The 17706-nt window shown below is 40.1% G+C and overlaps 1 protein-coding gene across 1 annotated transcript in view; it reads right to left on the reverse strand.

The window, feature by feature from the left end:
- Positions 1–5497: 5497 nt before the first annotated feature.
- The window catches only part of TRNAU1AP (tRNA selenocysteine 1 associated protein 1), a 36761-nt gene continuing 24552 nt past the window's right edge, over positions 5498–17706 (reverse strand). Inside the window, exons 7-9 of the mRNA XM_006862215.1 lie at positions 15491–15653; positions 15258–15291; positions 5498–5634 (exon numbers count right to left, since the gene is read on the reverse strand). Coding sequence (XP_006862277.1) covers positions 5498–5634; positions 15258–15291; positions 15491–15653 — 334 coding nt within the window. The remainder of the gene's footprint in view (positions 5635–15257; positions 15292–15490; positions 15654–17706) is intronic.

A 17706-nucleotide genomic window follows, 5' to 3' on the forward strand; every position in this document is an offset into this window, starting at 1 on the left:
TGTTGTCAAGTTAGTTCCAATTCATAGCAATCCTGAATAGGGTTTCCGAGGACTGGCTCATTAGCTTGAACTTCTGACCTTGCAGTTCAAACTGACCTTAAAGTCTTAGCACGTGAACCCACAGCACCACCATGGTCAGACTCCCCATTAAATTTAAAGGTACAGCCCACAGGATTTGCTGATGAATTGGAAGTAGGATCTTAGTAGGTCACTTCAAGGGTTTACTGAGATGGAAAAGAGGTTTTGGATAAAGAAAAGTTGAGTTCTGAGAAGTCTGTTAGACACTTAACTTGAGAGATTAATGAGGTAGCAGGAATCTAGAGCTCAGTAGGGGTGGGATTAGAGATAGTTTCTTAACCCTTTCAGAGTCTACTCCCTTCTCCCTAAGAGGGGAATAATAATAGTGTTACGGGTTCAAATCCCAAAGAAGTCTGATGACCACTATAATGTCCAATTTAGAGAATAGTATTGGCACAACAGATAGCTACAGCCAGATGGCAGGAGACAATGAATTCTCCCAGGCCTGCTGTGCAGTGCGGTAGGGAAATGGCTGCTAGTTAATGTATGCTAAATTCTTGGCTGAGGGGTGTAGGGGCTTATCTAAAGGAATTGGCTGAAGCAGGCAGTACAGAAGCAAAAACAGCCGATTAGTCAGCTCACAGGAACACTAGATAACAATTAACAGGGTAAGTGTGACCACATGAGTTCAAATAACAATACCATACAGTAAACACCACCTGTGAGGCTTGTTTCTGCCCTATCTGCCTCAAGGCCAGGGGAACTATGCTGGCTTTAGAAATTCTGAGTTCTTAAGGCGCTCTATTGTTTCAATAGTACCTACTTTAAAAAGTATATGCAAGAATAAAAACTATTACATTAAGCACAAAATAGGTTCTTAATCCTTGACAACTGTTTTTATCGCTTTATATCGATATTTATTCATTCAACGGACAACACACAGGAGGCGCTAAGGCACAGTGGGAGTCCTAGTGTGGTGCTGTAGGATAAGCACTGGACCTAAAGTTCGGTTCGAACTGCAAGATCGCCGGTTCAAAATCACCAGCCGCTCCTCGGAAACCGTATACAGGGTCACAATGAGTAGGAACCGACTCCACGGCACTTAATAATAACAAAGCACAGTGAGCATAAATGTGGTTTCTGGGTGTGGACTCATTTCAAGTCTTCACTTCACTTATTTGCTGTGTGATCCATTCCTGTTTCAGTATTCCGTGTAATCTACTCTCAAGGTTCCACGGAAGAGGAAGCTTTTTGCTCCCGTAATGATTTACAGTCTCGAAAAAGCCCACATAGGGTCGCTATGAGTCGGAATCCACTGGCTAGCTGTGGGTATTCACAAGACGATTGCGAAAACTAGATGAGAGAAACCAGCACAGTTTTTACATCGTAAACACGCAGGGTGGATCTGATTTATTTGTGAACACTGAGTCTTGGATAGGACGTTGGAGCTCAGAGTGCTGCACAAAAATAGAAATTTAGAAAAATAGAAAAGCCTTTTCAGATCATCAAGAAGCCCTCTAACACTGTCTACCTGACCTCCGCTACCGCGTAGGGCGATGCAGTGACGTACAGACCGCGCCAGAAAGCCGGAGGAACTACAACTCCCAGTGGACTGCGCGACGCTCTGGTCCAATTGTCAGGCGCGGCGTCGAGCGGAGGGCCCTATATAAACCCTATTCCGGCGTCCATCGAGCCTTTCGCCCAGTTGCCGCGTTGTGTGCCGTTGTTACTCGTCTCGGACTAGCTGTGGCTCCACTGGTCTAATTCGAGCTGTTGTACCTTACTTGGCTAGGGTGCGGAATGTTGAGCGCGAGTCAGATACGGGTCTGCGGGCTTGGTGGGAGGGACGTCGATCACACGCGCAGCTACAGCGGATGGAGCCTACACTAGGCCACGTCTTTGCCCCTCCGTATGTGCTGCCCAGCGCTCCTATCTGATCAGTAAGTAACGCGGAGAAGGTTCCCGGGTGCTGAGAAGCGGTGGGGGAAAGGTTGCGTGGGTAAATTAGACCTAGAATTGAGTTAGAGGTGAATGGGCATTCTATGAGGGTACCCTTCCGGGCATAATAAAGACAGACTGCAAAACACTTGTAAAGTCCATGGTACAAACCAAAGCTTTTTTGTCTTGAGAAGGTTCGGGTAGATGAGGCCAATGTGTAGAATCTAAGCGACGCCAAGATGGCGGAGGGAACCCTAATGGCGCAGTTCTACTCCGACTCGATGATAGTGGCTTTGGTTTTGTGACGTAGGTTGTCCTGTGGCCCTTATCGAAGCTGCAGTTGCTTCCACATAGCTGCTGTGGTCAAAAAAGAGCCCAAAGTGAGAGTTTTCCTTGACGGTCGCCGTTCAGTTTGCTGTAACCGATCTGCAACATTTTGGGAAAAGACAATTCCTATTTATTGAAAGCAGCGGACTGCTGATGAGGGGTGACAGAATGAGCATGTGAGAAGTACCTTGCCACGTGCCAAGGTGCCTGGACCACCGTGTTGGGTGGGGGAAAATCAGTTGCATATTTCAGAGGTCACTGACCTGAAAGTTACGGCATTAGGACCAAGGCATAGATGTAGTAAAAGTCGAGGTTATTAAAAGCTGAAATACATAATGTGTGTACCTGAAAGTATTGTCCAATGTGTTACTGAGGACGCAATGAAGGGAACTGAACAGTAAGGTCATCCTGGGCAATTGTGTTCTCATCCTAGCTGTAATGGAGATTCCAGGACCATAGAAACCTCATCTTTCTGGTGAATAAAAGCTGGACGTGTAACCACGGCCTCGGACCTGGTAGGTTTCTTGATCCTTGTTGGGGAATCACTCTGGGTTGGGACAGCATGTTCCCAAGGTCTGTGGCTGGTTGTGGCCACTTGATCTCCAACTGCATGCAAGAGCAATGCTGGAAAGACTTTGACAGCTCAGGTTAGCATAATACCTGCAGCTGCCACTCGCCTTTCCTATAATTATCACCAGCCTTCCACTTGAATTCAGTTGTATTAATTTATATGTCAGGTGTGTACTAAGCTGATTTTTGGTTCAGGACTTTCACTTTTTTTCCCATGTAGGAAGTTTGTTTCCGGGCAGCTTTAACAAATTTGAAGATGCCAGCTTGTTGCTGTAACTGCTGTTAGAATAAGGTAAAGTTAGATTCACTGGCTTGATCCTCCAGTTCCCTTTCCCATCGGATCTAATCACTGGTCTGGGTGGTCGTAAAAGGAGGAAAAGTAACATTGAAACTGACCTCCTCATGCTTTTGTAGTATGCAGGCTGGTTTCAAACAAGATTTGAGTTCCCATACTTTGTTTCCTAGGTGTAATATGGTAAAGGGAACAGTAAATGAAGCATGCAATAAATAGCTAAGTTCTTAGGAGTCTAATGTATGGTTTTCTTGTTAGTTAATGAAATTATTCTCTTTTTAGATTGCCTGTTAGCAGTAGTGGAATGCTCTCCATCTGTGATTCTAAAGCCAAGTACTCTGGTTTTAGAATTGGGTAAGTTGAACATTTATCACACTTTTCCTATAGATTCAAGTAGTGTTCAAGCAATATTGCAAATAGGATGAAGCCTATGAAATGTTCGGATTACAGGTAGTCTGAATTATGAATTAATTAAACCAGGGACTGACAATGTTTTTCATTGTGGTTTGACTGTAAGGGAGACTGGTCCAGGATGAAACCTTATCTGAATGGACATCTATGGATGATAAATGCGGATATGGGACTGAGACCAGTTCAGCAAAAAAAAAAATTGGTGAGGTTTCGTTAGAATAGTGCTGATAATGATGGCTTAAACTTCTTTTTCAGAGGAAGTGCTACAGGGAGAAATGCCAAGCAGGTCATGGAAATGGAAATGGCTCTGCAAACAGATAAACCTTCTTTTCACCTGTCCTGTGTATCTGACATTTCAATTAAGTGCAGTCCCCAAATAAATTGTGAAGCTTGCATGTCTCTTTGTGTGTGTATGTGTGTTCCTTAAGTTGTTGGTTATTTATCTAACAATTTTGTAGACCAAAACCAAATCCTCAAGGGTTTCACTAGGTTTGAATCCCATGTAATACCCAATAACATTACCTAGACTGTAAAGCACTATAGCATCTCACCATCAGTTTTTATCCTCCCCCCAAATTACTTAAATGTTTTCAGAGATGAACTGATGAAAGTTTTAGCCTAGACCTTTTAGGAAGTGTAAGAATGGTAACCTAGGTACTGGAGACAAAATTGTAAGAATGGGATCTGTGAAAACTACCTAATAACCTAGTTATGTGAACACTGCTGTCTTGAATCTTTCTTAACAATTGTTATGTTTAACCCTATTATGTCATCTTAAGATTGCTTCTACAGAGCTTTGTGCCCCAACTTCAAAGAACCATTCTGGCAGTGCATGGTACTTTATTTAGTACCATGTATTTTTTGTATTTTATGTTCCAATTTCAACATACATTTATGAAGCCATTTAAAATACCAGGGTATATTATACTTTTTATAATACCCAAGCATTATCCCAAGTGGGGATAGGGCAGGTCCCTAAAACCTGATCCTGCATTCAGACTTTTCTCTGAAAATCTGGTTCTAGAATGCAGTGTGTGAGGGGGTGATCTAGCCACTGTATGAAAAAATAAAACCAGTTGCTCTTAAGCACTGGCCAGACTGATTCACAGTGAAGTCCTGTTGTGGTGCTGTAGGTTATACACTGGATTTGACTAGTTGCTCCTGTTTGGTTGATTACTACTCATAGGGTTTCCTAGGAGTTGGCTCTTGAATTTCAACTGCCCACCTGCTGTTCAAAATGAGTCCAGTGTATTAGCCCATAGTGCCAGCCACAGCAGAAACCTTATGCTTGCTGCCTTTACAGTCTGTTCCTACCCATGATGACCCAGTATAGGTTTGCCACACCTGGGTTCCCCAGAATCCCTGTGCAGGATGGCTAATTTAACCAGAATTAATGGCAACTCCATGAGTGCAGGCAAAACCTTCCAAACCCAACACTTGCTTCATGGACAAGGAAATTTCCCTAGGAAATCCTAGGCAGTTGTGCTAGGGATGCTTTTGGAAGCATATTAATAAGCCATCCCATAGACCTCCAGGTGGGTTCAAACCAACTTTTTGGTTAACCATTGTACCAAGCAGGGACTATGGTGTTACTAATATGCATTGATTGTCTCACCCTAACCTAAAAGTTGAGAGACATTTGTAAACTGTTTAGTAAAATGTTTTATAATCATTTCTGTGTACACTTTCTAACCTGTTTTGCCAAGGGTATTGGATAATTCCTGTTCAAAGGATGCTCAGGAATGGAAAAGGAAAATCTTAAAACAATTGGTCCCTTGGTTTTTAAACTGATTAACAGACTATCAGCTGTACTGCATGAATATTTATTCTCAGAAAACAGATGATTATTAAAATTTTTAAAAAATCATTTCCAAAAGTTTTTGATTTTTAAAAAAAGTCATCTTTTAGGGAGTCCAGTCTGCCTTGTCCTGTCCTGACTGGTTACATCATGGCAGGGATCTCTGAAGACACTGTATCTAGGGGCTGCCAGTGACAGTCCATTAGTGCATCGTAGAGCTCCTCACTTTGCTCCATGAACTCCTTGTTCGCCTCAGTCACGTCCAGCTGTGGGGTGGGGTCTGGAAGAGAAGCAGGAACAGGTTCAGGATACCACACCACAGGATGAAGCATGGGATCAACTCCCAGGACCTAGGCCTTCCATTGTGTCTGTTAGGCAAGTTTCCTATGATCTCTGGATCAAGTTTCCACATTACAGGGGCAATGCCTTTGCGGGTTTCCTCACAGGAAGGCACTGCCCTGGTAATGAAGATAAGTGCTATAGTTCCAAATCATAGGGCTTCTGAGGAGCAGCAGGTGACGTTGAATTGGCAATCTTGGTTCAAATGCATTATCCTGCAGCACCACACCAGGACTCCGATGACAATTTGTTAAGTGCCATTGAGTAGGTTCTGACTCAGCAACCCTGTACAGGGTTTCCAAAAGGCTGCCGATGAGTTTGAACCACCAATTTTGTAGTTCAAACAGACTTTGCAGTCCAGTGCTGTATCCTATAGCATCCAAACAGAAAAATGTTAGTGTATTAAGTAGTATTTAAATGGTGGCTGTCAAGCTACATTTACTAAAGGCTATACATCTCTAGCCACTGAGATTTTCAGATGTGTTCTTTCAAATTTGGGTTTGGAACATCTGATCACAATTACTTAAGTGAAAGCACCATTCTAAGAACTAACATTAAGAAAAAGAACTATGGTCAAATGTAAGCAGAGTCACCAGTTCTGTACTGAATTGCTTTTGTTGATGTAAAAGTAGTACTTGCATTTTAGAAGTCACAACAAAATGCAGAATACCTTAAAGTACGATATATTAACTGCAATTATATACCACTGAAAATGAACAGCCAGAACACACAACTTGGATAAATTGAACAAATGTAGTGTTGAAAGAAGACGAAGTATAATGTGATTCAATATGTAAAGTTGAAAAACAGACAAAACTAAACCACACTGTTTAAGGTGACAACAACTCAAAAGATAAGAACCCTGGGGGGTGGGGGGAGACAGTTTATGTTAATGAGGGAGGAATACTCAGAAAAGGTGGGTGAGATTTGTACAATTCGAAGAATATAATCAATGTCACTAAATTGTACATGTAGAAAATGTTGATGTTGAATGGGTGTGTATTTTGCTCTGTGTAGTCTTAATAAAATTAAAAAAACAAAACCATATTGACTGGTTGTTATGTGCCATCTAATCAATTCCAACTCATAGCGCCCCATTAAAGGATTTCTGAGGAATGGCTGGTGGGTTTGAACTGCTATCTTGCGGTTCAAACCAACCTTGCAGCCCAGTCAGTACCTATCCTACAGTGCCTTAGCAATAAACTAAAAGAGAAAGAAGGAATGACTACGACCAAAATCATCAGGGGTTTTTTCCTTTGTAGGGTGGTATAGGGAGTTGTGACTAAAGAGGGGATGATGTTTGTAGGGGTCAGGTAATGTTCAACATTTCTTGAGCTGAATGAAGGATTCATAAGCAAATGTTTTATAATTATATAGTTGCTTTATATACTTCTCTGTACTATTAACTCACACAAAAATCCTTAAGCCACTCTAATTGTAAATTTCCTTTCAACCTTGTGTGGGTTTAAGATGAATACACATGAACACATCCATGCACTAAAACACATTTTTAAATTAGGAAATTAAAGACACAAATGGAAATATGTTATCAGAAGACTTAAGATATTAAGATGACAACATTCTCAGAATTCACCTACAAAGTCAACTCAATCTCTATCAGAATTCTAGTTGCATATTTCTTATAGCAGAAATTGACTAGTTAATGCTAAAATTTACATATGGACCAGCAAGGGATCCAGAGTTCCCAGACCAATCTTGTAGGCAGTTCAAGCTCACCAGCTGCTCCTGGGAAACCCTACACAGGGTCGCGATGGGTCTGAACCAACTCGATGGTACTTAACAATTTCAAAACTTACTACAAAGCTACAGTAATAAAGACCCCGAGGGTATATAAGTGACTAGAGTACAACTGAGAGACCAGAAACAATATTATAGTACATTTGTTTTTGTTTGTTTCTACATATTTTTCATTTGGTCAATAAATAATTGCTGAGTTAAAAGCAACATATTTTGAAGATTTTGATAGCAGCAAAATTGATTTTTGACAAGGATGCCAAGACAACTCAGTGAACAACGAGCAGAGCAGTCTTTTCAACAAAATGGTGCTAGGACGAAAGAACAGTCATATGCAAAAGAATGAAGTTGGACATCCTATCTTATATACAAAAACTGAAATGGATCAACGACCAAAATCAGAGCGCTAAAACTACAAAACATTTAGAAGTCAGAAAGAAGAGGCAGTGGTTTCTGAGATACAAGAGTCCACAGGAAAAAATAAAATTTATCACTTTAATGCCCTAAAGAGAATATTATCAAAGTGAAAAGACTGGGAGAAAATATTTACAAACCATATACTGAAAATACACTGGCACCCAGAATATATAAAGAATTCCTATAACTTAGTAATAAAAAGACAAATATTAAAATTTAAAATGAGCAAAGATCTGAATCAAGATCTCTCCAAAAGTGTATAAATGGCCAAAAAGCACATGAAGAGATCAACATTATCAGCGAGGAGTGCATTTCAAATCGAACCCACAATGAGATGCTATAAACTCCTATAATGGTTATGATGACAAAGGTAAGTTTTGGTGAGCATGTTGAGAAATAGAGCAGCTTTTTACATTGTTGGTGGGAATGTGAAATGCTGCAGAGCTGCTTTAGAGAATAGTTTGATTCAGAAATTCCACTTACAGGGATATATGTGTGTGTATTTATGTGCATACTGGTGGTGGTTGTTAGGTGCTGTCGAGTCAGTTTCAACTCTCACAAACCAGAAACAAATCCTTATAGTATAGGGTTTCTGAGAACTTGTGCCAACCCTGTGATTAGCAGTTGAGTGCTTACTCTGCAGTGCCACACCAGGACTCAATAAAGAAATAAAAAATGTAGCCACACAAAAATTTTTACATGACTGTTCATAGTAGTAATAATAAATTCTAATAGTAGTAATAAAACAATTCTAATAAAGCAGCATTACAATAACTAAAAAACGGAAACTATACAAACGTCTAACCGACAAACAAATGGAAAGCAATACAATGGAATGTCATTGTCATAAAAAGGAATACTGATACATGAAACACAACATGGATGCTCGTTGAAAGTAGTCACTAAAGAGTACTTGAGTTGGTTCTGACTCATATTGACCCTGTATAGGGTTTCTGAGGAGCAGCTGGTGGGTTTGAACTGCTAACCTTGTGTTGTGCAGTCCAGTGCTGATCCTACAGCTTTATACCAGAAGTCCAAAGAGTATACTCAATTTATTTAAAATGTCCAACTAGGCAAATCCAGAGGGAAAGAAAGTAGGTTAGTGGTTGCCAGAAACTAGGGAAGGGGGCTGTGAGGAATGAGTGTCAATGGTTAAGGGGTAAGAAGTGTTCTGGAATTAGACAGTGGTAGTAATGGTACAGCACAGTAGTATAAGCACTGAACTGCTAAAATCAAGGTTGGCAGTTCAAACTCACCAACCGCTCCTCAGAAACCCTATACAGGATTGCTGAGTTGGAAAACTTAATGATAAAAACAGTAATAATGGTAGAAGTCTGTCTACACTTGGTGCTAGCTACCACTGAGTGTTACCTGACTCACGGTGAACCATGCACCATTGTGAGCTAAGGTTTTCACTGGATGATTTTTGGAAGGAAATTTCCAAGGCTTGTTTTCTTGTCCATCTTAGTCTGGAAATTGCTCAGACCTGTTAGCATCATACCAACAGGCTGCCTTCCACTGAGACAGGTGGTGCTATGTTTGAGGTTGTTGTTGTTAAGTGCCGTCAGGTTGGTTCTGATGCACAGCAACCCTGGATAGCATTCCCAAGGAACGGCTGGTGAGCCTGAAATGCCTAACCTGCAGTTCAAACCGACTATGCAGTCTAGTGCATTAACCCACAGTGCCACACCAGGACTGGGTGGAAATCGAACCTGGGACCTCTTATGTAAAGTGACAAGTCTACAATCGAAACATCTACTGCCTCTTTGTAACTATTTAATACTAATGAAATGCATCCTTTTAAAAGAGTGACTTTTATGTTATGTGAATTATATCTAAAAATCAGATTCTGGGTGTCCTCCTCACCTACTCTTTTAAGTCTTTGTCCAAACTTGTCAGTGCTAAATTTACAAACATACCATACACTATCTATTTGTACAACCAGAGGGATCTTTCTCTCACTTGTCATTTTAATCTAAATTGTGAGTGTAAATGTTGGAAATTTACAGATTCTCCCACCCAAAAACGGAGCAGAAACAGCTTGCTTACTCCACTCAGATGCAGAAATGGTTTTCAGAGCTTGATCAAGGGTGGACAGCTGTATGCTGTTGTCTATGGATACATGTACCTTTCTTACTCTCAAGTGTAAGCCTGGATAAAGAATTACTGAAGCCAACAAATTGATGAAGGATACCAATCCCTGGTGCATCCATCTCACTGAGTAGTTAGTAGGTTAGAAGGGAAGGCCTTATACAGTAATAAATAGGACCTTGGACTCTCCTGTAAGAGATCTACCTCTTATTACTATGTTGCAACTTACAACTATGCTAACCTTCAGTAAATAACTACATTGCCTTAGTGTATTGTTGTTATTGTTGATAAGTGCCATGGAGTCAGTTCCTACACTGAGTAGTGGCTGGTGGATTTGAACCACTGACCTTGTGGTTAAGCAGTCCACTGTTTATCCTATAGCAGCCCATCAGGATTCCTTTGCTTTAGTTTAATCATCAACAGAATCAGAGTAATTATGGTACTTACTTCATAAAACTGTTGTGAACATTAAATGAGTTAACATATTTAAAGTGCTACAAACACAGCATGGCACATCAAACTGTCAATAGTTGCTAGCTATTCTAAGCATCTACTATTTCAACCACACATCTGTCAGTTTGCTGCACTGTAGTAGACTGCATGTTGCTGTGATGATGGAAGCTGTACCACTGGTATTTTAAGTATCAGTAAGGTCACCAATTGGTAGACATATTTCAGTGGCACTTCCAGAGTAAGACAGACTAGGAAGGAGAGGCAAACTACCTCTGAATGTTTAACCACTGACAATCTTAAGAATAGCAGTGGAACATTGTTGGATATAGTGCTGGAAAATGAAAACATTACAAATAACACCAAAATATTGTCAGAAGATGAGCTGCTCAGTTGGAAGGCACTCAAAATACACCTGGGGAAGAGCTGCCTCCTCTTGTACTAATCAATGTAGAGTTGATTATGACAACGCAAACGGAGTAAAACCCTCGGGACCTTCCTAGGCTGTTGGGGCACAACTCAAAATCAGAACAGCTGCAAATATCCATGAATAATTGGAAGATAGACTGCATGAAGTATGAACCTAGGAAAACTGGAAGCTATCAAAACAAAATGGAATGCCTGAAGACTGGTATTCTAGGCATAAGTGAGCTGATACGGGCAGGTACTGGCCATTTTCAATGTGACAATCATGTGGTTTACTATGCCAGGAATGACAAATTCAAGAGGAATGACAAAGCATTCATCGTCAAAAAGAACATTTCAAGATCTGTGATAACATCCATATGCCTACAAGAAAAACCAGTTAATACCACTATTATATATAAATTTATGCTCCAACCACTAAAAAAGTTAGTGATGGTGAAATTGAAGAATTCTGTCAACTCCTTCAGTCTGAAATTGATCAAACACACAATCAAGATGTATTGATAATTATTGCTGACTGGAATGCAAAGGTTGGAAACAAAGAAGAAACAGCAGTTGGAAAATATGGCCTTGGTGATAGAAATGATGCTGGAAATCACATGACAGAATTTTGCAAAACCAATGACTTCTTTATTGCAAATACCTTTTAAAAAAACAACATAAAAGACTATACACATGGATCTTACCAGAGGAATACACTGGAATCATATTGACTACATTTGTGGGAAGAGACTGTAGAAAAAGCTCAATATCATCAGCCAAAACAAAGCCAGGAACAGACCATCAATTGCTCATATGCAAGATCAGGCTGAAGTTGAATAAAGTGAAAACAGTCCATGAAAGCCAAAATACAACCTTGAAATTACCACACCTGAATATAGAGACCATCCCAAGAACAGATTTGATACATCAGACCAAAGACCAGAACTGTGGGGTGTTAGCAAGAACATCTTACAGAAAGAAAGAAAATGGTCATTAAAAAGATAGTACAGAACCATCAAGAAGAAAGAGTATAAATGGAGCGTGAAATTCTATCTAGAAAACCAGCCACAGCAGAGATGGTGGTAGAAGCGATGGCATGGAGTGAGAGCTGCAGATTCTAGGCCCATGGACTGAGTAGTAAGGCTGTCTGCCTGCAAGAGGGAGGCTGGGTGGCAGAATATGCTCTTAGGACATTTAAATGAATATATATTTTTTGTTTTGTTATGTGTGCATCAAGTATTTTTGCTTTGTTCATTTGTGAAATATAAGATGTGAAAATAAAGTCACAGGGAGGAAGCAGGATAACTGTTATTGGGGTGAGGGGATTGTAATTATTGATATGAAACAAAGTGTATAATTTGTTGAATGTAAAGCTGATGACCTTGTCTGTTACCCTTCACTCTATTCACAATAAAAGTTAAAAACAAAACAACAAAAATAAGACAGTATAGAAAGAAAAGACAAAAATGAATGTCAGAAGAGATTCTGAAACTTGCTCTATAGCATAGAGATGCTCAAGAGAATGGAAGAAATTATGAAATAAAAGAGCTGACTAGAAGATTTCAAAGGGAAAATCGAGAAGACAGAGTATTATAATTGTGCAAAGATCTGGAGTTAGTAAATCAAAAGGGAAGAACATGCTCAGCATTTCTCAAGCTGAGAGAACCAAGGAAAAAAATTCAATCCTCAAGTTGCAATATTGAAAGATTCTATGGAAAAAATATTGAATTAAGCAGAAAGCATTAAAAAGTAAATGGAGAGAGAACAAACAAGATGGCGGATTGGGTGGAAGTGCAGTAAAGGAGCTCTGCCAGCAACAACACAGAATACCTGACCAAGCAGGCTCAGGGGATGATCCCAGAACTCTGAACTACATATAAAGGAATATCCGCTCTGTGCACAGGGTAGATAGGGACGGGCAACTTAGACATTGGCTACCTAAAATGAGGGGGCAATAAAGGCACGAAGTGACTGGCTTACAAGGTTTCAAGAGGGAGTTTAAGCGTATGGGGGGGAAAGAAAAAGTTCCCACTGAATAGCTGTCATCTTGTCTAGATGGGTCTGCTGAAAAGAGATGGGGATAAGATTCATAAGATTCAATAGTGAATAACTGTTACCACGACTAATCGCAACTGTCACAATTGTAAAGGTAGAAATTTTGTAACAAAAAAAGGAGAGTGGTTAATCTTACAGTCCAGAAACAGAGGACCCTAGGACCATCAAGAGAGGAACGCACAAGCAGAATGTGGGACCTTATCCAGAGAAGCAGCAGTGCCAGAGATGGAGGCAGAGATGGGGGCATGGAGAGGGGAAGCGGTTGAGGACTCTAGATTCATGGACTAAGAAGAGAGGGACTAAGAGCTGGTGGCCAGGAGGCAAACTTGCAGAATGTGCCCTTTGGAGGTGTAAATTATTATATATGCCTGAGTGTTTTTTTTTTGTTGTTGTTCGTGTGTTTTTTAAAAAGCAAAGTGGATAGAGAGAAATACTGTTAACTGATGGTGCATGGGGGGGATTATAATCAATATAATGAAACAAGGTAGATGATTTGTTGAATGTAAAACTGATGATATGCCCTGTAAACTTTAACTCAATCCACAATAAAAATCTTTAATAATAATTAAAAAAATAGTAAATGGAAATTATACATAGTTACTATACTGAAAAGAAATGAGAACTGAAAAATATTCATTAGACCTGGTTTTAATGAGTCAATGGTCATCTTATCCAGAATAACTGATAGAGTAATGAAAACAAAATACAAATTAGAAAGATCTGAGTTCATTATTTCTCTTATTTCTCTCTCCCTCTTAGATTCTTGCTATACGTGAATTTACTTGATACGGCTTTTCTATCCAATGTATTAATTTCTACCAAGTGACTGGGTGGTGGTGATGTGCCATGGAATAGGTTCTGACTCACAGGAACCCTGTACAGGGTTTCTGAGGCTGTAAATCTTTATAGGGGCAGAAAGCATCAATGTTCTCCCGCAGAACTGCTGGTAGTTTTCCATGGGATTAGCAGTCCAACTTGTAACCACTACACTACCAGAACTCCTTAAGTGACTGAGCAGGACCATAAAATAAGGTATATAGAGGACTATAAGGCTGGATAATTTTGCCATCCAGTTAAGTTTAAAAGGAGGCATCTCAGAAGCGGGACACCAGGACCAACAAGAAGAATGAGCATGTGTAGAGTATGACATCCCAACCTAGAAAAGCGGTTACAGTATAGGTATCGGCAGAGGCAATGGCATGGAGAGACAGAGCAGCTATGGGATCTAGTCCCATGGACTGGGATAGAGGTCAAGGGGCCACACGGATGAGAAGTCAACGACAACAGCAAGGCTTGCCTTCAGTAAAGCAAAGAAGAGGTGATCCTGACTAGAGAACTGCTGAGTTTTGAGTTGGTTTTGATCCTGAATTGTACCCTGTTCACATCCCCAGTACACCCAAAATTGTGAGTATTGTTAAAAAAAACACAGATTTGTTTGTTCTTTGGCTGTCTCTGTGTGTGTGTGTATATGTGTGTGTGTGTGTGTGTGTGTGTGTGTAGCACAAGTCTTGTGTTAGCCGTCTAGTGCTTATCCTATAGTGCCACATATAATTAGCTTAATTATCTCTAAAAAGAGGCAATTTCTTGGGGGAAAGAGCCAGAGACTGAGTATAGAGAGACAAGAATTCAGATCACTCAGGTTTTCTGGGCTGCGAAGTTCCCCTCTATCAGTTAGAACTTCTGTGTTCTGTGCAGCCCAATCTACAGGTCACAATTACAAATCAGACATGAACGGGCTTATAATGGCATGAATGAAGTGTTTGTTCTTTGCCTGAAGGTGATCTGTTTCCTTTAAAAAACATTCTGTTTACAAAGCTATTACTTTCTCATGAAGGATAATCTTTACAATAGACTCAAATTTTAAACTTTGAGTCTTTTTATACTTAAAAAAATGTTTTTTAAGTTTTGTGTCTTAAAAATTTAATATATATTCAGAAACAATGTGGAACATTTTAAAAATTCACTTTTTGTATTGTTTTCAAACCTCAGAGAATCTTTCAGAAATCATTAATATCTCTTGTGTGGGGGGGGAGTATAGCAATTCCTCCAATTTCATTTACTTTCTTTTGTTTTCTTCTGCTAAATTCAATAAAAATGACAATAAATGATTAAACTGATTACATATTATTATCCTAGGGTAGAACAACCCAGGTCTAGGGAGTGCTGGGCTTCTCTTTCAGTGTGAGTTGCTCCCTTCTCACAACCTGCACTTAGCCTCTGTGGCCATAAACAGTCACTTTTTACTTTAATTGTCGTTAAGAGTGTAAGCTCCTCCAGGGCAGGGCAGAATTCATGAGGTATTCGTTCAGCTTCTAGCATAATGCCAGTCACCAAGCACTCACTTGATATTGGGTAACAGAGGAATGAATAAATGAAATACTTTCTTACCTTCTAATGCATCATCTCCGACTTCTTCATATGTCTGTCAAGAGACCAGAGAAGTGGGTAAGGTGCATGGTGGAAATCCTGACCCATGATCAGAAGGCTTATTTTTAAAAAGAGGAACCAGATTTTCTTAAGTCTCAGCTTCCCTCCTTACCAAGCCCATTCTGGAGAATGACCCATATCCACAGAAGGTGGCATAATCCAAGGGGACCAGACTTCTAGATCATGGTACTTACTTGCATGGTACTCTGCGTATAGCCATACTGGGGGTAACTGTAACTGTAGCTTCCCGTGTTCTGGTCATATCCCCACTGAGCATAATAGTTCTGGTATTGCTGGTAATACTGGTTGTAGCTGTAACTGTACATCTGGCTATATTCCACTGGCTTCACACGGCTCCTAAAATGAAGAAACAAAAATTAAACAATCAAACCTTTACACAGCACTTACTATGTAGCCAGGGACAGTGCTTTATGCAGATTAGCTCATTTAATCCTCAAAACAACTCTATGTGATAAGTACATCACTATTCCTGTTTACAGACAGGTTAAATAATTTATCCAAGGTCACACAGCTAATAAGAGAACAAAACCCAGCCACTTGGCTCCATGCTTTTAAGACAAGAGCTTCTAATGGCTAGGCTTTTCTCTTCTATCAAACCCTGTCAGAACATACTTTCCTTCCCTCTTTTGTAAAGATTCTGGGGGCTTATTTCTCTAGACCCAAAGACTCGGGTAAATCCAGCCAGGATAATCTGGATTTAAAATGATTTCAAAGTGTACAATGTCTAATTACCCTTACAGTAAGCTTACTGTCATTACTGTAGTCACAGCCACCATTTAGCAAGTAGGTAATTTAGGATTTGTGCCCCTCTTCTTCATATAGGAGTAAGATTCTAAGACTTGCATAGATGAGAACACTAAGCCTCTAAAAGATTGTGTTTTGCCCAAGGCCAGAGAGCTAGGACTGGAGCCAAACAACACTCCAAGGCTCACAGTCCTAACACCACACCACTGTGTTCAGCACCTGTCATGACACATGCAAGACATCTTGTCAGTCTCTTATACCTGCACTCACCAACTGCGGTTAGAGCCCAGGGTCAGTGGAAAGCTCTCTTCTGAATACACTGCTGCTCTTAAGGATCCACTGCTTTCAAAAGCATAAAAACCACATATGAATAGGCTTATCCAACAAGACCTGGGATACAACAAGTAAGCCCAGCTACGAGGAATCAAAACAACTTAACTCAAAGCTCAAACCACTTTGATGTGTTTCCAGAGTTATACTCTGAAGGGCCAGATCTTGTGTGGAGACAGAGGCTGACACCACCATGATGACAGCCTGCTCACTTAAAAGAGAATCACAGCTGTCACACGGTATGGAAATGTCCTCATGATTAGTAAATTTGATCTCCATAGACAAACTAGAGGGAAACCCCAATCACACTGTAAATGGATTACCCCAGAAATCCTTGTCACATGAACTATCAATGCCCCAAGAATGAGCTCTCCCTAAGGCCAAGTTCTTGTTGAGCAGGACTCAGCCAAAGTAGTTAGATGAACTCAATGTTTGGTGGTCTCAGACAACCTGATGCATTTACCTCTTGGTTCCCTGTTCCAACCCCAGCAATGAGTTGAGTACTACTGTTTGCCTCCATGATTCCCTGTCCAGGCTTCCAAGGATATCTGGTCTCCGTCCTTACTGATATGTTCAGGTAACTGAAGGTACAGTCTCTCAGTGGTCTGAGTCTAGGTGACTGTACATTTCTATTCTGTTCCTCTACATGTGGCTCTCACAGTCTCAGAGGGAACTCTCATTCTCTGTCATATCTTAGGGCTTAAGAGCATCTTCTTACAGGCAGGCACCAAATACTGACAGTAACATTCCGTGAGAAATAAATATAACAGAACATAAGCTCCTTGAAGGAGACTAGTTTCTCTTATTCATAGTGGCATCTCCACACATAATCAAGACCTCCACTGTTATAGGGACTCAGTAATTGTTTGCTGAATAAATAGTAAATTAATCAGAAACAATCAAAATGGTCAACTTTGGAGGAATTGCTGGACAGAACATACATTCAAAAGAATATTCTGCAGCTATTGAAAAAAAAAACTTTTATGATGATGATTATGTAACTATATGGACAGTGTATATATACAGAGTTAACTGAGGGGGTGGTGGTGGTATGGAATTAAAAATGACTAAATCAATCCTGTAAACTGATGCATAAGAAGTAAATATATAAAAATGACAGATGCATATGGAGAAGCCCAGAAGGGAACCCAGAAATGATATCAGGTCTGAAGAAATTTCTTTGAACTATTTAGTTTAATGTTTTTATATAATACAGTTTATAACAAATTATAACAAATTTTTGGGGGGAAGAAAAAAAAAATCACTCTGCCTAATTTACTTATCACAGTCCTGGTGTGGCATTGCAGGATAATCA

This window comes from Chrysochloris asiatica, unplaced genomic scaffold (genome assembly GCF_000296735.1).
Source record: "Chrysochloris asiatica unplaced genomic scaffold, ChrAsi1.0 scaffold00047, whole genome shotgun sequence".
In the NCBI taxonomy this organism is placed as follows: Eukaryota; Metazoa; Chordata; class Mammalia; order Afrosoricida; family Chrysochloridae; genus Chrysochloris; species Chrysochloris asiatica.